The sequence below is a fragment of the Papaver somniferum genome, chromosome 9 (assembly GCF_003573695.1).
Source record: "Papaver somniferum cultivar HN1 chromosome 9, ASM357369v1, whole genome shotgun sequence".
NCBI lineage: Eukaryota > Viridiplantae > Streptophyta > Magnoliopsida > Ranunculales > Papaveraceae > Papaver > Papaver somniferum.
In genome coordinates, this window is record NC_039366.1 from 115,342,596 (window position 1) to 115,360,973 (window position 18,378).

Consider the following 18,378-nt stretch of genomic DNA (forward strand, 5'->3'; position numbering starts at 1 on the left):
ATCTCATCACCAAAAGTTTCCCAACAGCTTTTGTAGAAGATAGCAGGCATTCCATCAGGTCCTGGAGATTTTAAGCTTTTCATCCTCTTAAGTGTATTCCAAACCTCCTCCTTTGCTGGTACCATTGAGATACTAGTATTGCTCCTGCTATCAATTTGAGCCTCGACTTGAAGTTGGATTAGATACCTGTTAGAGCATTTCTCGGTCGAACTCGCAAGCATTGATATCTCAAGCTTGTTTGTCAAATTTAGTTATCAAAACTATATATCTTGATTTCTAGTCTACTTATAGCTAAAGTCTCGGACTAGGATAGTTAAGTGTAGTTGAGCTCCAGACTCCACCGCGATCATCATATGGAGAATAAGAACTACTCAAGGAACCAGTTGAATTTCATCGACTAAAAGGTATGTGGAGACTTGAACTTATCTATCTCTCAAAAGTCTATCTACTCTATCTCCTACTCTTGAGACAAAAGTCGTATAAGTATATAGATTTCAATTATACACATTTGTTATTTCGAGCCGAGTTAAACTCGCCTATCTATTTCTCGAAATATGTGTTGGTAAGATTTTTCTTTAGCCAAGTTCATCTTTACTCGTGACGAAAGTCATGTTGACATTTCAATATCTTGAAAATAGCTTTGATGAAAAATAGTTTGTGAATCACAACTATATAACATCTTCTAAGAATGTTTCAATGATTGAAGTGTAGAGTTGAGATTATGTAACCATCTTTGGATATAAGCATATATAGTGTGTTTGCAAATTAGTGTATAAATCCATGAAACGGGAACCAAGTGTATGCATATGTGTGTGTACGAAATTGGTGAAGGAGATAGGTTAAGTATGCGTACCCGTACACATACTGGCGGAAGTTCACGTTCGTGAATATCTGCTGAGTTTGGGAATTGACAAACTCTTAACTATTCACCTTAAGTATGCGTACCCGTACGCATACTGACGGAAGTTTTCTACCCGAGATTTTCTGCTGAGGTTGGAAACCAAAACCAACTCAAATCTGGTTGCTTAGGTACGCATACTTAAGCTGGTTACTTTATCAAATCGGTCAGTTCATGAACTTAAACATTTAAATTATTTAGAAATGCAATCTTTGCAAACCGTGGCTATAATGCTCATGAATTCATTCAAGTGAATCAAACCGATTTTGTTTCAATTGTGTCTTCTAGAAGATCTAAGCAATTGAACAACTCTTTAACTAGTTCATTTGAGTCATTTAAACTAGTTGTGGTAAAGAAGAATATGGTTGATATGAAAGTGCTCATATGGCTAACCATTTGGTTAACTGTTGTGAACCAACTAAGTGTACACGTTTAGGTACGGTTACTCAAACCTAAATGAACGTTCCTTTCATTTGTGTATAACAAGTTAAGATTCGATCTAATAGTTGAAAGATATCAGCTTGAATCTAATCAGGTTTTCATCTAATGGTGGATATTGAATGCTTTGTTACTAAGCTAATATTGATTGCAAACCCTGATTTGAAAACTATATAAAGGAGAACTCTAACAACTGGGAAACCTAATCCCCACACCTCCTGTGTGATACTAGTTGTGTTAGCTAGAGTTGATTCTCCTTTAACCTTAGGTTTCTTCTTGAGACCATGTAGGTTAACGACTTAAAGACTTCATTGGGATTGTGAAGACAGACCAGACTACTTTTCTTGTAGTTGTGTGATCTGATCTTGTTGTTTCTATCGTACGAGTACAATCATAAGATTGGTTTGAGATTGATATCTCCGATAGGCAAGATAGAAAATAAGTCACAAACATCTTCGTCTCATCTTTTGTGATTCCGCAATATCTTGTTTCGCTAGTCGATTAAGATTATTGTGAGGTGATCGATAATTCTAGGCTGTTCTTCGGGAATATAAGTCCGCGTTATCAATTGGTTCCTGTTCACCTTGATTTATCAATAGACGGAACAAAACTCGTAGGTATTTCTGTGGGAGACAAATTTATCTATTATCATAGACTTTTCTGTGTGATACAAATTTGTTTATTAAAGTCTTCGACTTTGGGTCATAGCAACTCTTGGTTGTGGGTGAGATCATCTAAGGAAATCAACTGCGTAGTATCCTGTTGGGATAAGAGACATAAGGAGCGCAGCTGTACCTTGGATCAGTGTGAGATTGATTGGGGTTCAACTATAGTCCAGACCGAAGTTAGTTTGTAGTAGGCTAGTGTCTGTAGCGGCTTAATACAGTGTGTGTTCAATTTGGTCTAGGTCCCGAGGTTTTTCTGCATTTGCGGTTTTCTCGTTAACAAAACTTATGGTTTTTGTGTTATTTTTTTCTGCATTATATTTTGTTATATAACAGAAATATCACAGGTTGTGCGCCGAATCGATCAATTGGTAAATCCAACCTTTGGTTGTTGATTGAAATTGATTGATCCTTGGATATTGGTATTTGGTACCATCCAAGTTATTTCTCTTGTATTTAATTAGACTCGCAGATTTCTATTTGCTTGAGTAGATCACTACAAAATTAACGATCTTTTGCCACGACCCAATTGCCACGGATTTTAAAATTCGTGACTATTTGTCATATTTTGCCACGCTGAACAAGTAATCGTGGCAAATAGGTCCATCCCTTGCCACGACATGATGCCAGCTTGCCACGCGTCTAGTTATACCGGGTATAAGTCTGCCACATGTCTTCTACTCACGACAGAACGGGCCGTGGGTACATCGTGCCTTTTGCTTCGGGACAAAACGTTGCTGCGTGGCTAGTAATTGCCGTAAACTCTTCTAAAATCACAAGTAAGAAGACCACGATCCCCACCTGAAGAAATAACTCCCCAGTTCCTCCCACCTCCCTCGACTCTCCTATTTCTTCGATTATGAACACTATAAAGACAATCAATACATTGAAACCCATCTGCACAGAGAATGCAATATTTCAGGTAAGTTGGGATTTGTATAGAATTAGATGTTCTTATTTTGATTTTCTGAAACTAGGTTTTTTGAAGTAGTCTTTTTTTTTATTGAATCAACCTAATTACTGCCTTCAAATCTATTTTTTGAATTGTTTTATGATATTGGGTCAGATTACGAGTAAGGAAAGCCATCAATTTCATCCGGACATCATCGATTTTGAGCTCAGATTGTATCTCTGCAAGCTGGTAAGAAATTAAATTTCTTTTTCCTTCATATTCCTGGTGCGAATTTCATACAATTAATCTTCCTTTCAATTCTTTTCAATTCCTGAGTTTCGAAGATTATTTTTATTTTGAAATTCCAGTTAATGTTCTTACTTTCCTGTTAAGATTGATTGAAGCTGGTTTATGTTTACCAATTGATTTGATTTCTAGTGTAAGCTGGTCTAGACTACTCATAGCTATGAGCTCTAGACTACTCATAGCTAAGTCATTGTTAGAAACTATAAGCGTTGCTATGTTGATTTATGTTGATATGTGCCTTGGTCGGTATGCAGTATGTTGATGTTTGGCATTAAAATGAACTGATATTATAGTGAGATGAGTACGTATAGCAGTGATATTATGCACAACGTTACCTGAAATTATAAGTCTATAACTGTGCCCTGTTGTGTTATTGACCACAATTTTCTCAAGCTAATGTTAAATTAACATGTTGTGTGCGTTACTGACCTGTTGCCTTGTCGATGAGGTGATAAGTCATTGTTATGACCTGTTGTGTTATTGACCTTTTGCCGTGTTAGTTGTTCACCATATTTAAGGGGAGGAGAGCATGTTCGTCTGAATACAAATATTCCTTAGAAAATTTTCAAATTTGACCCATTCTGCAAATTTCAGGTCTTCTTGGAGTTCACTTATTCTTCTAAGTGGTTGTTGCTGCTGCTGCTGCTGTTACTTTGCTGTTGTACGTTCAAGGTAAACGTTACATGAACGTGGAATATGTTTTGCGATTGTAGTTTTTTGTATGAGATGGAAAACTAGTGTAGGACAGCTTCATTGGTAGTTTGGTACTTTTGGTTTCTGGTGAAGTTTTTAGGGTAATTTGATTAACCACTTTATATGTGATGTGGTCTTGATGCTCTATTATAATACATCTGATGTGGTCTTGATGCTCTATTATAAACTTGCAATACACAGAGCAGATAAGGTTTTCAGAGTTTTATTTCTCATATAGAATAGTAGCTTGAATTCATGACTAATACTTCCATTTTACTTAGAGATGGAAGGTTCATCATTTAGCTTCATCATCAGTAACTACTAAGGCAATTGCGAATCAACTCTTTTTCGATTGTGTAAGCTGATAGGCTGAAAAAGCATCAAATTTCTGTATGTTATTGGTGGATAGCTAATATGTTATAATCTTGTACCCATAGGACCAGAGCTAGAAAATATGATGCTGGATAAACTTATTATTTAGTGTCCATATCATATGTTTGGTAAGGTGAGAATCTTAATGTTTGAGCTTAATTATTTTGATCAGTAGGATAGGACCAGGTCAGTGGTTAATAGTTAGAAGTTAGGATGAAGCCAGGTTTTGAAATTATTTGAGTTTCTTATGGACTGAGTAGACATATATTATCAATGCAGATTCACCTTGGCTACATTGCTCGCTTACTTATTTATATTTTTTCCTTCTCTTCAAATTAGATCTTTATAAATTTATACAAAGAGATCTAGTGATTGCTGCTAATTCAATTTTTTCAATGATGCAGGGATATTTTTGGTTTCTCGGTTCTGAATTTTGACACTCTTCTCAAGGCAAATTGTTTTACCTGGTTTTGATTTCATAGTATTAGATGTTATTGTTACTCTTTGTGTTTTTAGGTTGTCATCGCAATAGTTAAACATATATTTGTAGTCGTTTTATGATTAAGTGAACATGGATAAGAGCTGGGTTGATAAGGACCCTGCTTCTCTAGAGTATGAGGAAGGGTTGAATGCATTCCTAGATTACTCCTACATCCATGGAAAGCTTAATAGGGAAGGAAATTGAAGTGTCCTTGTACTGATTGTAAAAATTTTGTCTGGCAAGAGCGAAGTAGAATTGTTGATGATTTAGTCTGCTATGGCATGTTTCCAAGTTATACGAATTGGATTCATCATGGAGAAAGAAGTGTATCACCACCAGCACCAGAAATCAGGAATGAAGATGTTGAGGTTGATACTCATGTTGATGCTGATGGTATCCGTATTAGGGGCGATCTTAGTGGTTTGTTGGGAGATGCTTTTCCTAATGAAGTTGATAACATGGAGAATATGCAGGATGGAACAGATGATTAGCATATCCATAAATATTTTTGGCAGTGTATTATCTAGATTCTTAAGCTTTCTCGGGCATGTATGAGCATATCTGCAAATATTTTTGGCAGTGTATTATCTAAAATCACAATATTTCTTAATTGTGTATTGTTTTGTAGAGGGACCTCCCACATCCAGAGCCATAGAGTTATGATCTTACTACACGAATCTGAGGTAATGTTTTCTGCTTTATTAGTAGAAATGATTGTGCATAGTTATATACCTCAATTCATAAGATTACAGTTGCTTGTAAACCTATAAACATGTTCCCCTTGCTGCAACATATTAGAAAGACAATGCCATAATTGTTAAATTGTTAAGTTAGACTCTGGATTAATATCATGGACTATAGTGATATTTGCGGACACATTCTTTGTTTTAGCTGTCACGACACACATTAGGATTTATCGTTAGCCAATAACTTGCCAACACCAGCGGATGATATATATTCATATTGAATTATTAGGAAATTTTGAAATGGGTGTACTGGTTTCGGGCTACTGTGAATTTTTTATTCTTTTTTCCGCCATGGATTGATTTATGGGTAACTAGGTGCATCGGCTTAAACGTATTGATGGATATTTCTACTTGTTTGAATCCCTGAGGTGTAAGTGAGAGATTATATTTGGATGAATGGTTGTTCCTATGATTCTTCTGCATCTTCTTAATGGTTTAGATCACATGTTATATTTGAAAGGATAAGAAATTAAGCCTTTGTAAATGTTGTATACATGGATGTTATCTTCTGTTATTTGTCATTGATATCAGATTTGATGTCTACATTTTGCAAGTTAATTTCATTGAAAGATATTACGTTCAAGGTGTTGGAAGATATATGATAATTAACTTTGGAAGTAAGAAATCCATCCGTGATACTTTAAGTATTTGTGTTCATTCACTTTAATTTCTCTTGAAACTTGTATCAGACTCAAAATGGTTTAATATTAAGTTTTTATTTGCTTTCTCCTATCAGACTCAAAATGGTTTAGTATTAAGTTTTTATTTGCTTTTGAATGTAATCAACCAGACAAATATGTAGTACTTGTGGTTTTTAATGAGTAGATTGTCTTTCCGAAATTGTTGTAGTGCAAGAAAGTGTTGTCTTGTTATTTTAGGCTAGCAGTAAAAACTGGACCCAGCCATATAAAATGGCCTTGGAGAAAAACCCACAATGAAAAACGTGGCTAACACCGTTGCTAATAACCCCACACATGTGACATCCAACTAAACATTAGCCACCAAGGCTCCCGTGGTAAAAGCTCTTTTATAATTAGCCACGCGTAAGTAAACCGTGGTAACCTCCGTGGCAAATAGCTTTAGCCACTGGACTATTTGTTACGAGGAGACTGCCGTGGCAAACTGTTTTTTGCCACGGATTTTTGATCAACTGCCACGGTTTTTTTGGCGTGGCTAAAACTCAGTATTTTCGTAGTGGATTAAATCAAGAGATTGAGATATTAACTCTTTGATATATCTTTCTTAAGATTGAGTCTAACTGTCTAGTTGATTCTCTTGAAAGTATATTGGAGTTAGTCCATACAGATTGCTAAACAAAATATTGGGTGAGGTTGTTAGACCCCCGCTTTTCCAATTGGTATCAGAGCAGGCAAACACGTTTAAGACCTCAAATGTCTGTGTTTGTAAGCGATCTGACTTTATGGACGACAATACTATATCTGATAAACGCGTCACCAGAAATAAAAATGTTGTTTAGAATATATCTATCAAAGAGAAAGATCCTTAGATGAACCTGGTGTTCAAATGAAACAGACTAACACTGACATGTGTTATCCCGATGAGTCTGACTTTGTTGTTCAAGCGGAAACAACTAAAGAAAGTAAACTGGTTCTAAATCTTGTTAGAATCCAAGCTGATAGATTCAAACGGTTGAAAAACCATGTCAATTTTCTTCTCGGTGTAGTAAGAGACTGTGACTCCAGTAAAAAAGCTTCTTATAAGGAAAACTCTGAAGTGCGATCAACTCGCATCTTACTTGAGGCAAACCTCAAAAAGTATGCTTTGGAAATTGAACATCTCTTGAGTAAACTCTCCATTCAATGATGTTCAGAAAAGTCTGTTATACCACCTACTTCTGTCCCAACTGAAAGAGCTCCAGCTTCAAAAGTAATTTCAGAATCTCTTCCGAATCGTAATGATGTGCAGGGCATTTACACATCAGATGGAAGAAAGAAATCTCCAAATGATAAATTTAGGTCTGCATCCTCCAATCACTCATGTGATCAGAAAGTGTGTCTCTTTTGTGATTCAAAAGGGCATGTAGTGCAAAAGAGAAACTCCAGGTTGAAAAACAAGTCTTTTCTTCGACTTCAACACACCTTAGATTTAATTCTCAAAGGTGTAATTGATATTCGTATGTCTAAACCAATTGGTTTCAGTACGCACCTTGTGTTCCCCACCGGGAAAGTCAGTTCAATGAGTTCCTCAAATGCTCAGAAGCATAATAGACCTCTTAACGGTTTTCCTCCAAAGTACAGAAGAAAGAGGTATAACCAAAAATAATGTTCATTTATGAGCTTAAGGCTCATATTTGTGCTACTTGATCACAAGGTTGATATCTCACTCACAAAAATTCTGGTTGAGAGAGATATGTTCAGGTATACTTGTTGGCAAAAGTGTTTTCTGATTCTCAAGCTATTTTCTTATCGTCTTTAGCAGAAGTATCATCACAGACATGTTTGCTTAAGTATTTGTATTTTTTTTCAAGACGTAAGCATACGACTCTTGTGTGTTCTTGTTCTGTTTTTGGGTCTAGTTGTGGTCGTGCATAATGCTTGTGTAACTGTCACAAATCAATTTTGAAAACCCTAAAAAATACCTTCTCTAAGAAACCTTTAAATACCAAACCTATTGAGACATGTAAGTCATGTACGCATACTCTAGGTTATTTTGTGGATTGTCGAAAATGTCTTCTTCTTCATCTCGCTATGGTGATTTTGCAAGACGATTTCTTGAGAAAGGTATTGGGTTTGAATCAAAAGGGAGGAAGAAAAGAATCCTTGTAGACGATGCTGCTCCTAATGCCTCATGCTACTATGCCTACTCACATCAGGATGTTGAGAATGAGGATATGGTTTCTGCTGAAGTGGTTCATGACTTTCTTATATACTTTGAGGAAGCAAAACTGCAACTTGTTGATACTTTGAAGGATCTTGATGTGTTAAGAACTGAGTTGAAAAAGGTTACTTCTGACCTTGGTCTCAAAAAGACACATGTTAAAGATCTTCTCAATGAGGATATCTTCTTTGAAGAAGCAGTAGATGATGTCAATCACAAGCTCAAAGACCTCAAGGCTCATGAAATTTTGAAATGTCTATTTGATTTCAGTTCATGTTCGTTTTGAAGGTTTAATAGTCTGTGCTTGTTCTTTAGCTTGTTGATTTCATTATGTCTAGGAAATCTTCTTATGAGAATTCTATTCTTGTGTTTTTAGGAAGAATAACTAGAGTTTGGAATAGCCATTATTGTGATTACACATAGCTATGTCCAACGTTTTTCATCTTCAATGTTTTTAGATTTATTTGTTTAAATTCTAAAGTTTGATTTGGAAGATGATTTTGCAGTATCAATCTATATGGTTTTATATATTGCAATTTGTTATGGGATATGTATGTTTGCGTCCGTGAACTATGATTGCCCAATACTTTGTCAACAGTTGTCTCTTTCATATGTCGATATGAATGTATTGATAAAAGATCGATGAACTTTGACAAACAAAAATTGAACCTATTGTGTCATTATGAAAATAATTGATGGAAGATAGGATGAATTTTTGTTTACAAAGATTATGTCTATTATATGTCGTTATGCAAATAGTGATAAAAATAGAATGAATCTTTGTCTATGCCGCAGTATTGATCTTCCCTGATCCATATTTTATGTAAATACTGTGTGGATCTTTAAGTTCTCTTATGTGAGCATTTTCAACTAGATTAATCATGGATTCTTTTGTGGTTAATTTGGTTGAGTATTCCGATTAAATTAATCATGGGTTTTCTTGTGGTTAGTTTAGTTGAGATTTTTGGATAAAAAATCATTTCCTTTGTGATTTTTGGTCTTCAAAGAAATCCTTCTTTTCTCGCAAATAGTAAGGTCTCTCTTGTTGTTCTTTCGGGAATGACATTTTATGGGGGAGAATTCTTTTTGAACTTGCGCTTAATTTCCATATGTTTGTGGGGAGTGCAGCTGTGGAATATTATAGAGGTTATCTTGTATCTTTATAAACTCCTTGATGAATGCATTTAGCTTCGGCTTTATGATTGCATCTAAACTAGTTGATATGTGCTTTTCTTTGGTCTTGAAGCATCTCCATGGAAATTTCATTAGGATCCCACTAGTTTTCGTACCTTTACCAATTTTATTGACAAAAAGGGGAAGAATTAATGTGTAGTTCACACTACAAATACATATGGTTTTCGGATCATTATGTTAGGGGGAGTGGTTTTCATGTTGAGATGAAAGTATTGACTAAGGGGGAGTGATACATATCACCATAGTATTATTGTCGAAGTTGTGATACAATTGAACTTTGATGTTGTGCAATATATTATGACACTGTATAACAATGATTGCGAGCTTTTGTTTTCTAATTGTTATGACTACGGATTTTCAACAACGATGATGTTGAACTTACAACCTTTGGAATCATTGGAATACTTGGAAGTGACAAAGATTTAGAGTAATGTTGAAGAACCAAGGAGATAATGCATGTGTATGAGAAGCTACAAAGTTTTACTTATTTTGTAATCCATATGTATTGATAGTTTTGTCACTAAAATTGACAAAGGGGGAGATTGTTAGAGCATTGCTCGGTCGAACTCGCAAGCGTTGCTATCTCAAGCTTGTTTGTCAAATTTAGTTGTCAAAACTATATTTCTTGATTTCTAGTCTACTTATAGCTAAAGTCTCGGACTAGGATAGTTAAGTGTAATTGAGCTCCAGACTCCATCGTGATCATCATATGAAGACAAAGAACTACTCAAGGAACCAGTGGAACTTCATCGAATATAAGGTATGTGGATACTTGAACTTATCTATCACTCAAAAATCTATCTACTCTATCTCCTACTCTTGAGACAAAAGTCGTGTAAGTATATAGATTTCAATTATACACATTTGCTATTTCGAGCCGAGATTAACTCGCCTATCCATTTCTCGAAATATGTGTTGGTAAGATTTGGCTTTAGCCAAGTTCATGTTTACTCGTGACGAAAGTCATGTTGACATTTCAATATCTTGAAAGTCGCTTGGTGAAAGATAGTTTTTGAATAAAAACTATATAACATCCTCTAAGAATGTTTCAATGATTGAAGTGTAGATTTGAGATTATGTAACCATATTTGGATATAAGCATATATAGTCTGTTCACACATTAGTGTATAAATCCATGAACCGTGAACCAAGTGTATGCATATGTGTGTGTACGAAATTGGTAAAGGAGACAGGTTAAGGTATGTGTACCCGTACGCATACTGGCGGAAGTTCACGTCCGTGAATATCTGTTGAGTTTGGGAATTGACAAACTCTTAACTAGTCAGCTTAAGTATGTGTACCCGTACGCATACTGACGGAAGTTTTCTACCCGAGAATTTCTGCTGAGGTTGTAAACCAAAACCAACTCAAATCCGGTTGCTTAGGTACGCATACCCATACGCATACTTAAGCTGGTTACTTTATCAAATCGGTCAGTTCATGAACTTAAACATTTAAATTATAAGGAATGCAATTTTGAAAACCGTAGCTATAATGTTCATGTTTCGATTCAAGTGAATCAAACCGATTTTGTTTCAATTGTGACTTCCAAAAGATCTAAGCAATTGAACAACTCTTTAACTAGTTCATTTGAGTCATTTGAACTAGTTGTGGTAAAGAAGAATATGGTTGATATGAAATTGCTCATATGGCTAACCATTTGGTTAAGTGTTGTGAACCAACTAAGTGTACACGTTTAGGTACGGTTACTCAAACCATTTGGTTAAGTGTTGTGAACGTGCATTTCATTTGTGTATAACAAGCTAAGGTTCGATCTAACGTTTGAAAGATATTAGCTTGAATCTAATCAGATTTTCATCTAACTGTGGATATTGAATGCTTTGTTACTAAGCTAACATTGATTGCAAACCCTAATTTGAAAACTATATAAAGGAGAACTCTAGCAACCGGGAAACCTAATCCCCACACCTCCTGTGTGATACTAGTTGTGTTAGCTAGAGTCGATTTTCCTTTAACCTTAGGTTTCTTCTCGAGACCCTGTAGGTTAACGACTTAAAGACTTCATTGGGATTGTGAAGCCATACTGGACTACTTTTCTTGTAGTTGTGTGATCTGATCTTGTTGTTTCTATCGTACGAGTACAATCGTAAGATTGGCTTGAGATTGATATCTCTGATAGGCAAGATAGAAAATAAGTCACAAACATCTTCGTCTCATCGTTTGTGATTCCGCAATCTCTTGTTTCGCTAGTAGATTAAGATTATTGTGAGATGATCGATAATTCTAGGCTGTTCTTCGGGAATATAAGTCCGGGTTATCGATTGGTTCTTGTTCACCTTGATTTATCAAAAGACGGAACAAAACTCATAGGTATTTTTGTGGGAGACAGATTTATCTATTGTCGTAGACTTTTCTGTGTGATACAGATTTGTTTATTAAAGTCTTCGACTTTGGGTCGTAGCAACTATTAGTTGTGGGTGAGATCAGCTAAGGGAATCAAGTGTGCAGTATCCTGCTGGGATCAGAGACGTAAGGAGCGCCACTGTACCTTGGATCAGTGTGATCTTGATTGGGTTTCAACTACAGTCCATACCGAAGTTAGTTTGTAGTAGGCTAGTGTCTGTAGCGGCTTAATACAATGTGTGTTCAATCTGGATTAGGTCCCGTGGTTTTTCTGCATTTGCGGTTTCCTCGTTAATAAAACTTCTGGTGTCTGTGTTATTTCTTTTCCACATTATATTTTTTTATATAATAGAAATATCACAGGTTGTGCGTTGAATCGATCTATTGGTAAATCCACCCTTTGATTGTTGATTGAAATTGATTGATCCTTGGATATTGGTCTTTGGTACCATCCAAGTTATTTCTCTTGTATTTAATTAGACTCGCAGATTTCTATTTGCTTGAGTACGGATTAAATCAAGAGATTGAGATATTAACTCTTTGATATATCTTTCTTAAGATTGAGTCTAACTGTCTAGTTGATTCTCTTGAAAGTATACTGGAGTTAGTCCATACAGATTGTTAATCGAAATATTGGGAGAGCTTGTTAGACCCCCGCTTTTTCAGTACATATCTTCATCAGGATCCTTCTTGAAAAGACCATTGAAATGATTCACCAAATAATGGATAATATCATTAGCTTCAGTCACCCAAGTGCCATTAGGAAGCTTTAGAGCATCAATCTGGTTCTTCTTTTTCCTTTGCATAAAAGACAAGTGGAAGACTCTAGTATTTTTGTCCATATTTGGGATCCATTTAACTTTGCTTCTATGTTCATAGTATCTTTGTTGCATTACATTTAGTTGCTCAATCTCCTCATAAAGCACCTTCTCTTCCATTCTGGTATCTCTTAGATGGGCCTCCATTTGCACCTTTAACAGTTTTTCTTTACGATCTTCAACAGTTCTGAAAATGTTTCCAAAAATTTTCCTACACCACTCATTCAGCTTTTTCCCAACATCCATAATCTTTCTGACAATATCATGCTGCTTCCAATTCAAGAATTGTAAACCACGTATTTAAATCCAGGGTGCTCTATCCAGTAATACTCAAATTTATTTGCATGTTTTCTCCTCCTCTTGTTGGTTCTATGAGTATTTACTAGGATGGGATAATGATCACTACTGATCTTTGGGATATGAAGAAGCCCATTATCCGGGAATATGAAGAACAAATCAGTATTGCACACTGCTCTGTCAAGTCTCTCAAATATAGGCTTCTCCACAATAGCACCATTTGACCAATTAAAAGCAGGTCCAGTATAACCCAAATCAATTAAGGCTCTGTCTTGAATAAATTTTTTTAAACTCAGTGTTAACATTACTCAAACCCTGTCTCCCTCCATGATTTTCACTTATAGACTTTATGGCATTGAGACCACTAACTAAACATCACGGATTATTCAACTGAGCAACATAATTAGATAAATTCTTCCAGAAATTATTTCTCAGATAACTCTGAGGTGGACCATAAACATATAAAATATCCCAATCATTTCCAAACTGTTAGAGCACTTCTCGGTCAAACTCGCATGCGTTGCTATCTCAAGCATGTTTGTCAATGTTAGTGATCAAAACTATAAGTCTTGATTTCTAGTCTCTTATAGCTAAGTCTCGGACTATGATAGTAAATGTAGTTGAGATCGAGGACTTCATGGAGATTCATCATACAAGTAGAAGATCTACTCAAGGAACCGGTGGAACTTCTCGACAAAAAGGTATGTGGAGACTTGAACTTATCTGTCACTCAAAAGTCTATCTATTCTATCTCCTACTCTTTGAGACAAAAGTCGTATGCTATATATATAGACTAGATCATACACATTTGGTATTTCGAGCCGAGTATACCTTGCCTATCTATATCTCGAAATATGTGTTGGTAAGCTTTTCGCTTCGACCAAGTTTATCTTTACCTAGTGAGGAAAGTCATGAATGTTTCAATCACTTTGAAAATTGCTTTGATGAGAAATAGTGTAACAACTATATAACATCCTCTAAGAATGTTTCAATGATTGGAATGAGAGTTTAGATTACATAACCAATGGATTCCTTGAACCGAAGATTTCGAACTTTGTTGATCAAGAGAACCGGAAGTATGGCAAGTGCCAAGTCCGCGAACTCAGTCCGCGAACTGCCGAAGTTCTCAAACCCGAGAATTTCTGCTGGAGTTGACAAACTACTTGCGTGATCCAAGTCCGCGAACCCAGTCCGCGAACCTGCGTAGTTCTCGAACCCGAGAATTTCTGCTGGAGTTTGTAAACTCTATCCGGTGTCTTAAGTCCGCGAACCTTGTCTGCGAACTTGAGAAGGTTATATATCTAAAGATGATTTCTGAACTTAATCTTAAAAGACTAAGGAATGCATTTGCAAACCATGGCTATTAAATTTCATGAACCGATTCGAGTGAATCAAATTATCTTTGCTTCAATTGTGTCTGGTGTAGTTACATAAGATTTCCTTGCAATTGAAAAACTCTCTTAACTAGTTCATTTGATTCAATTGAACTAGTTATGATGAAGAAGAACATGGTTAGTATGAAACGCTCATATGGTTAACCTCTTTGGGTAGACTTTTGTTGAACCAACAATGTACACGTTTGGGTGCGGCTAACAAACCTAGAAGCATACAGTCATTTGTGTATGACAAGCTAAGTTTTCGATCTAACGGTTGAGAAATATTAGCTTGAATCTAAATAAGGTTTTCATCTAACGGTGAATATTGATTCCTTTGTAACTAAGGCAAAACCCTGATTTGAAAGGATATATAAAGGAGACATTTAGCATTGAGAAAACTAATCCCCACACGTCCGTGTGATACTAGTTTCTATGCTAGAGCCGATTCTCCTTTAACCTTTGGGTTTCTTCTTCTAAAACCAGGTTAACGACTTAAAGACTTCATTGGGATTGTGAAGCCAGACTGATACTACTTTTATCGTAGTTCTGATCTGATCTTGCATCTTCCATCGTAACAGTACAATCATATTGATTGGCTTGAGATCGTGAGAGTTCTCCGATAGGCAAGATATAAAAAGTAATCACAAACACCTTCGTCTCATTGTTTGTGATTCCACGACATCTTGTTTCTCTACCATACGATTAAGATTGTTGTGAGGTGATTGATTAATCTAGGCTGTTCTTCGGGAATATAAGACCGGATTATCAATTGGTTCTTGTTCACCTTTATTATTATCAAAAGACGGAAAAAAAAGCTTTTAGGGTTTTTATGTGGGAGACAGATTGATCCTTTGATAGACTTGTCTGTGTGAGATAGAAATATTAATTGTTAAAGCCTGCGATTTGGGTCGTAGCAACTCTTAGTTGTGGGTGAGATCAGCTAAGGGAATAAAGTGCGCAGTATCCTGCTGGGATCAGAGGCGTAGGGAGTACAATTGTACCTTGGATCAGTGGGAGACTGATTGGGGTTCAAATATAGTCCAGTCCGAAGTTAGCTTGGAGTAAGCTAGTGTATGTAGTGGCTTAATATAGTGGGTATTAAATCTGGACTAGGTCCCACGGTTTTTCTGCTTTTGCGGTTTCCTCGTTAACAAAATTCTGGTGTCTGTGGTATTTCTATTTCCGCATTATATTTGTTTATATAATTGAAATAATACAGGTTGTGCGTTTGAATAAATCAATTGGAAATCCGACCTTTGATTGTTGATTGATATTGATTGATCCTTGGACATTGGTCTTTGGTACCGTCCAAGTTGTTCCTTGTGTTTGATTATAGACTCGCTGATTTCTATTATCTTGAGTGAATCAAAACAAGAGAGAGATATTAACTCCTTGAGATACTTTTACCTAGATTGAGTCTGACCGTCTAGTTGATTCTCTAGAAAGTGTTTCAGAGTTAGTCCATACAGATTTCTAAGCGAAATATTGGGTGGTGTTGTTAGACCCCCGCTTTTTCAATTGGTATCAGAGCAGGCAAACACGTTTAAGACCTTACAAGTCTGTGTTTGTAGCGATCTGAATCTATGGACAGAGGTGATATCTCTATTAACGTACCACCAGTCTTCGATGACTCTAATTACTTATGGTGGAAAATTGTTATGCGAGCTTTTCTTCAAGCACGTGATTTTCAATCATGGGTATATGTTGTTAATGTCTATGGTGCTCCCGTTGTGGCAGTTGGAAATGTAAATGTTCCCAAACCTATTGGTGAATACACCCCTGCTGAGATAAATACTACAAAGAAAAATTCCGACGGTTTGAACGCTATCATACATGCCACTACCCCAAATCTTCAGCACCATGTGTCTAATTGCACTCGGTCTAAAGATGCTTGGGATATCTTAGAAACCGTATTTGAAGGTAACTCCAGTGAAAAGGAAGCCAGGCTTCAAAACCTTAATTACGATTGGGAGAACCTTCGTATGGCAGATGAAGATACATTTGATGAGTTTAATCACAAAGTGTCTGAAATTGTTAATGCATCTTTTGCATTGGGTAAGACTATTCCTAAAGGACATTGTGATGAAAATTCTCAGATCGCTGCCATCTAGATACGAGTTTAAGAAGCATGCCATCGTTGAGGGAAATAACCTTGATAATATTTCCAGAAATACATTGGTTGGAAAGATAAAGATCTTTGATTATGATCATACATCCAAAATCGGAAAGGATGTTGCCTTTAAAGCACAGAAGAACACTAAATTACTTGATAAGAGTAAAAGTGTTCATGTCTCTGAAGATGATTAGTCTGAGGGTGATTTTTCAGATGAAGATCTTGACAAATCAGTCTCCTTGATCACAAGACAGTTTAGGGATCTTCTATTGAAGAGAAGTAAACGGTTTTCAAGAGACAAACCTAGGTCATCGGATAAACCTCACAATCGTGTTCCTCCTAAAAATAGGGATGCTGATGAGGCTGATGACGAGGATATGCCTCAGTGCTTTAAGTGTAAAGGTTTTGGTCATTTTGCAAACGAGTGCCCAAATCGTAGAAAATACACTGGGAACAAAGGTCTTGCTGTAACACTTGATGAGATGTCTGAGATCTATGATTCTGATGAAGATAGGAAATCAAGTGTCGGTCTTCTATGTGAAAACATTGATTTTGATAACTGTAGCAATACATATATCAATCTTGATGGTTTCGGTGAAGATAAGAAGCCAATCACGCTGGAAGAATCAATTGACCCAACCTTTGGAAACCCTGTTTGTAATGTTTCAGGATCTACCGTGTGTTTAGCTGTTGTTGCACCACAGATGACTGTTTATTATCCAAGATTGACGTGCTCGTTTTGTTCTCAGAAGGGTCATGAACTATCAAGATGTTACAAGTACAAACATCAATTGAGGCACGCCAACAAACTTCAACGAAGAGCAAATCAGTTAGCAAGGAAGCTTAAACTTGCTCAGAAGACCGCTGAGGTATATAGGATTTTATCTTCGTCTAAGAAGTTAGTTTCCAAAGACAAAACAATACCATTTGAGGAGAAAGTATGGTCAAATCGCTTTGATAGACAGAAGTCAGAGGATTCCTCTCATGAGGAAAATGGTGGAAAAATCATTGTTCACCGCAGCACAAATTAATTGTGTTGCTTGGTAAATCTTGTCTCATGTGCATGTTCAAAAGAGACAAGGTTGTGAACGCACATGCTTTAGGAAAAGTTTTTCTTAGGTTTATTCTTTTTTGTCTATCAAATAAAAGGAAGGGTTGCTTTCGACAACTCTACTCTTTATAGGGTTTAGAGTTGGACGTCCACGAACTTCTTTAAAGGTTTCGAACCCTACATTCTTTTTTCCTTTTTGATATTCTTTATATTCCAAGACTGCTTGTAGAGATTGTGAATTCCAATCAGAAAAATCAGTTGGTTATAGCTGTTCTCATAAGCATCATGTCTTTGGAAGGAAAGGATGTCAACATGATTGTTAAGCCATCAATCAAGGAAAAAGAAAAATCTCCAGTAATTCTGTCTTTGAAAAGAAAAAGGAGGAATACAAGAAAGCCAAGGGATGTCCCTTCTAACTCTCAGAAATTTTCCGATGTTCTTGATGAGTTGAAGGAGGTAAGAAAGGAGATTCGTGATTTAAAAGCTTGCATTTTAAGATATTTGGAAATTCAGAAAGTCCTGGTTCGACATCATCATCCAAGACGGTTTGTTGATATTAACTCATATCTTCACGAACCTTATGTACCAATGGCTGTTGACGACAAGGAGTTCGGGAATGATAAAGAATTTCTCAAAGACATTGTTTCCTAGTATGTCTTCTTTTTGTCTTAGTTGGAAGAATAACTAGTGCTTTGAATAGCGATGATTGTGACTACAGATAGCTATTATTTTCATCTTCTTGATTTTAGGTGTTTTTGTTTTTGGTTTAAAATTCTAAAACTGTTTGGAGGATGATGTTTTGCAATATCTTTGATTTTTTTATATTACAACTTGTT

The 18,378-nt window shown here is 36.1% G+C and overlaps 1 protein-coding gene across 1 annotated transcript; it reads right to left on the bottom strand.

Moving 5' to 3' along the window:
* Positions 1–12,549: 12,549 nt before the first annotated feature.
* On the bottom strand, positions 12,550–13,307 carry LOC113312448. The gene is made up of 2 exons (XM_026561201.1): positions 13,089–13,307; positions 12,550–12,972 (listed from the first exon to the last, which is right to left on the bottom strand). The coding sequence occupies exons 1-2, from the start codon at positions 13,305–13,307 to the stop codon at positions 12,550–12,552; spliced, it is 642 nt and encodes a 213-aa protein (XP_026416986.1).
* Positions 13,308–18,378: the final 5,071 nt, after the last annotated feature.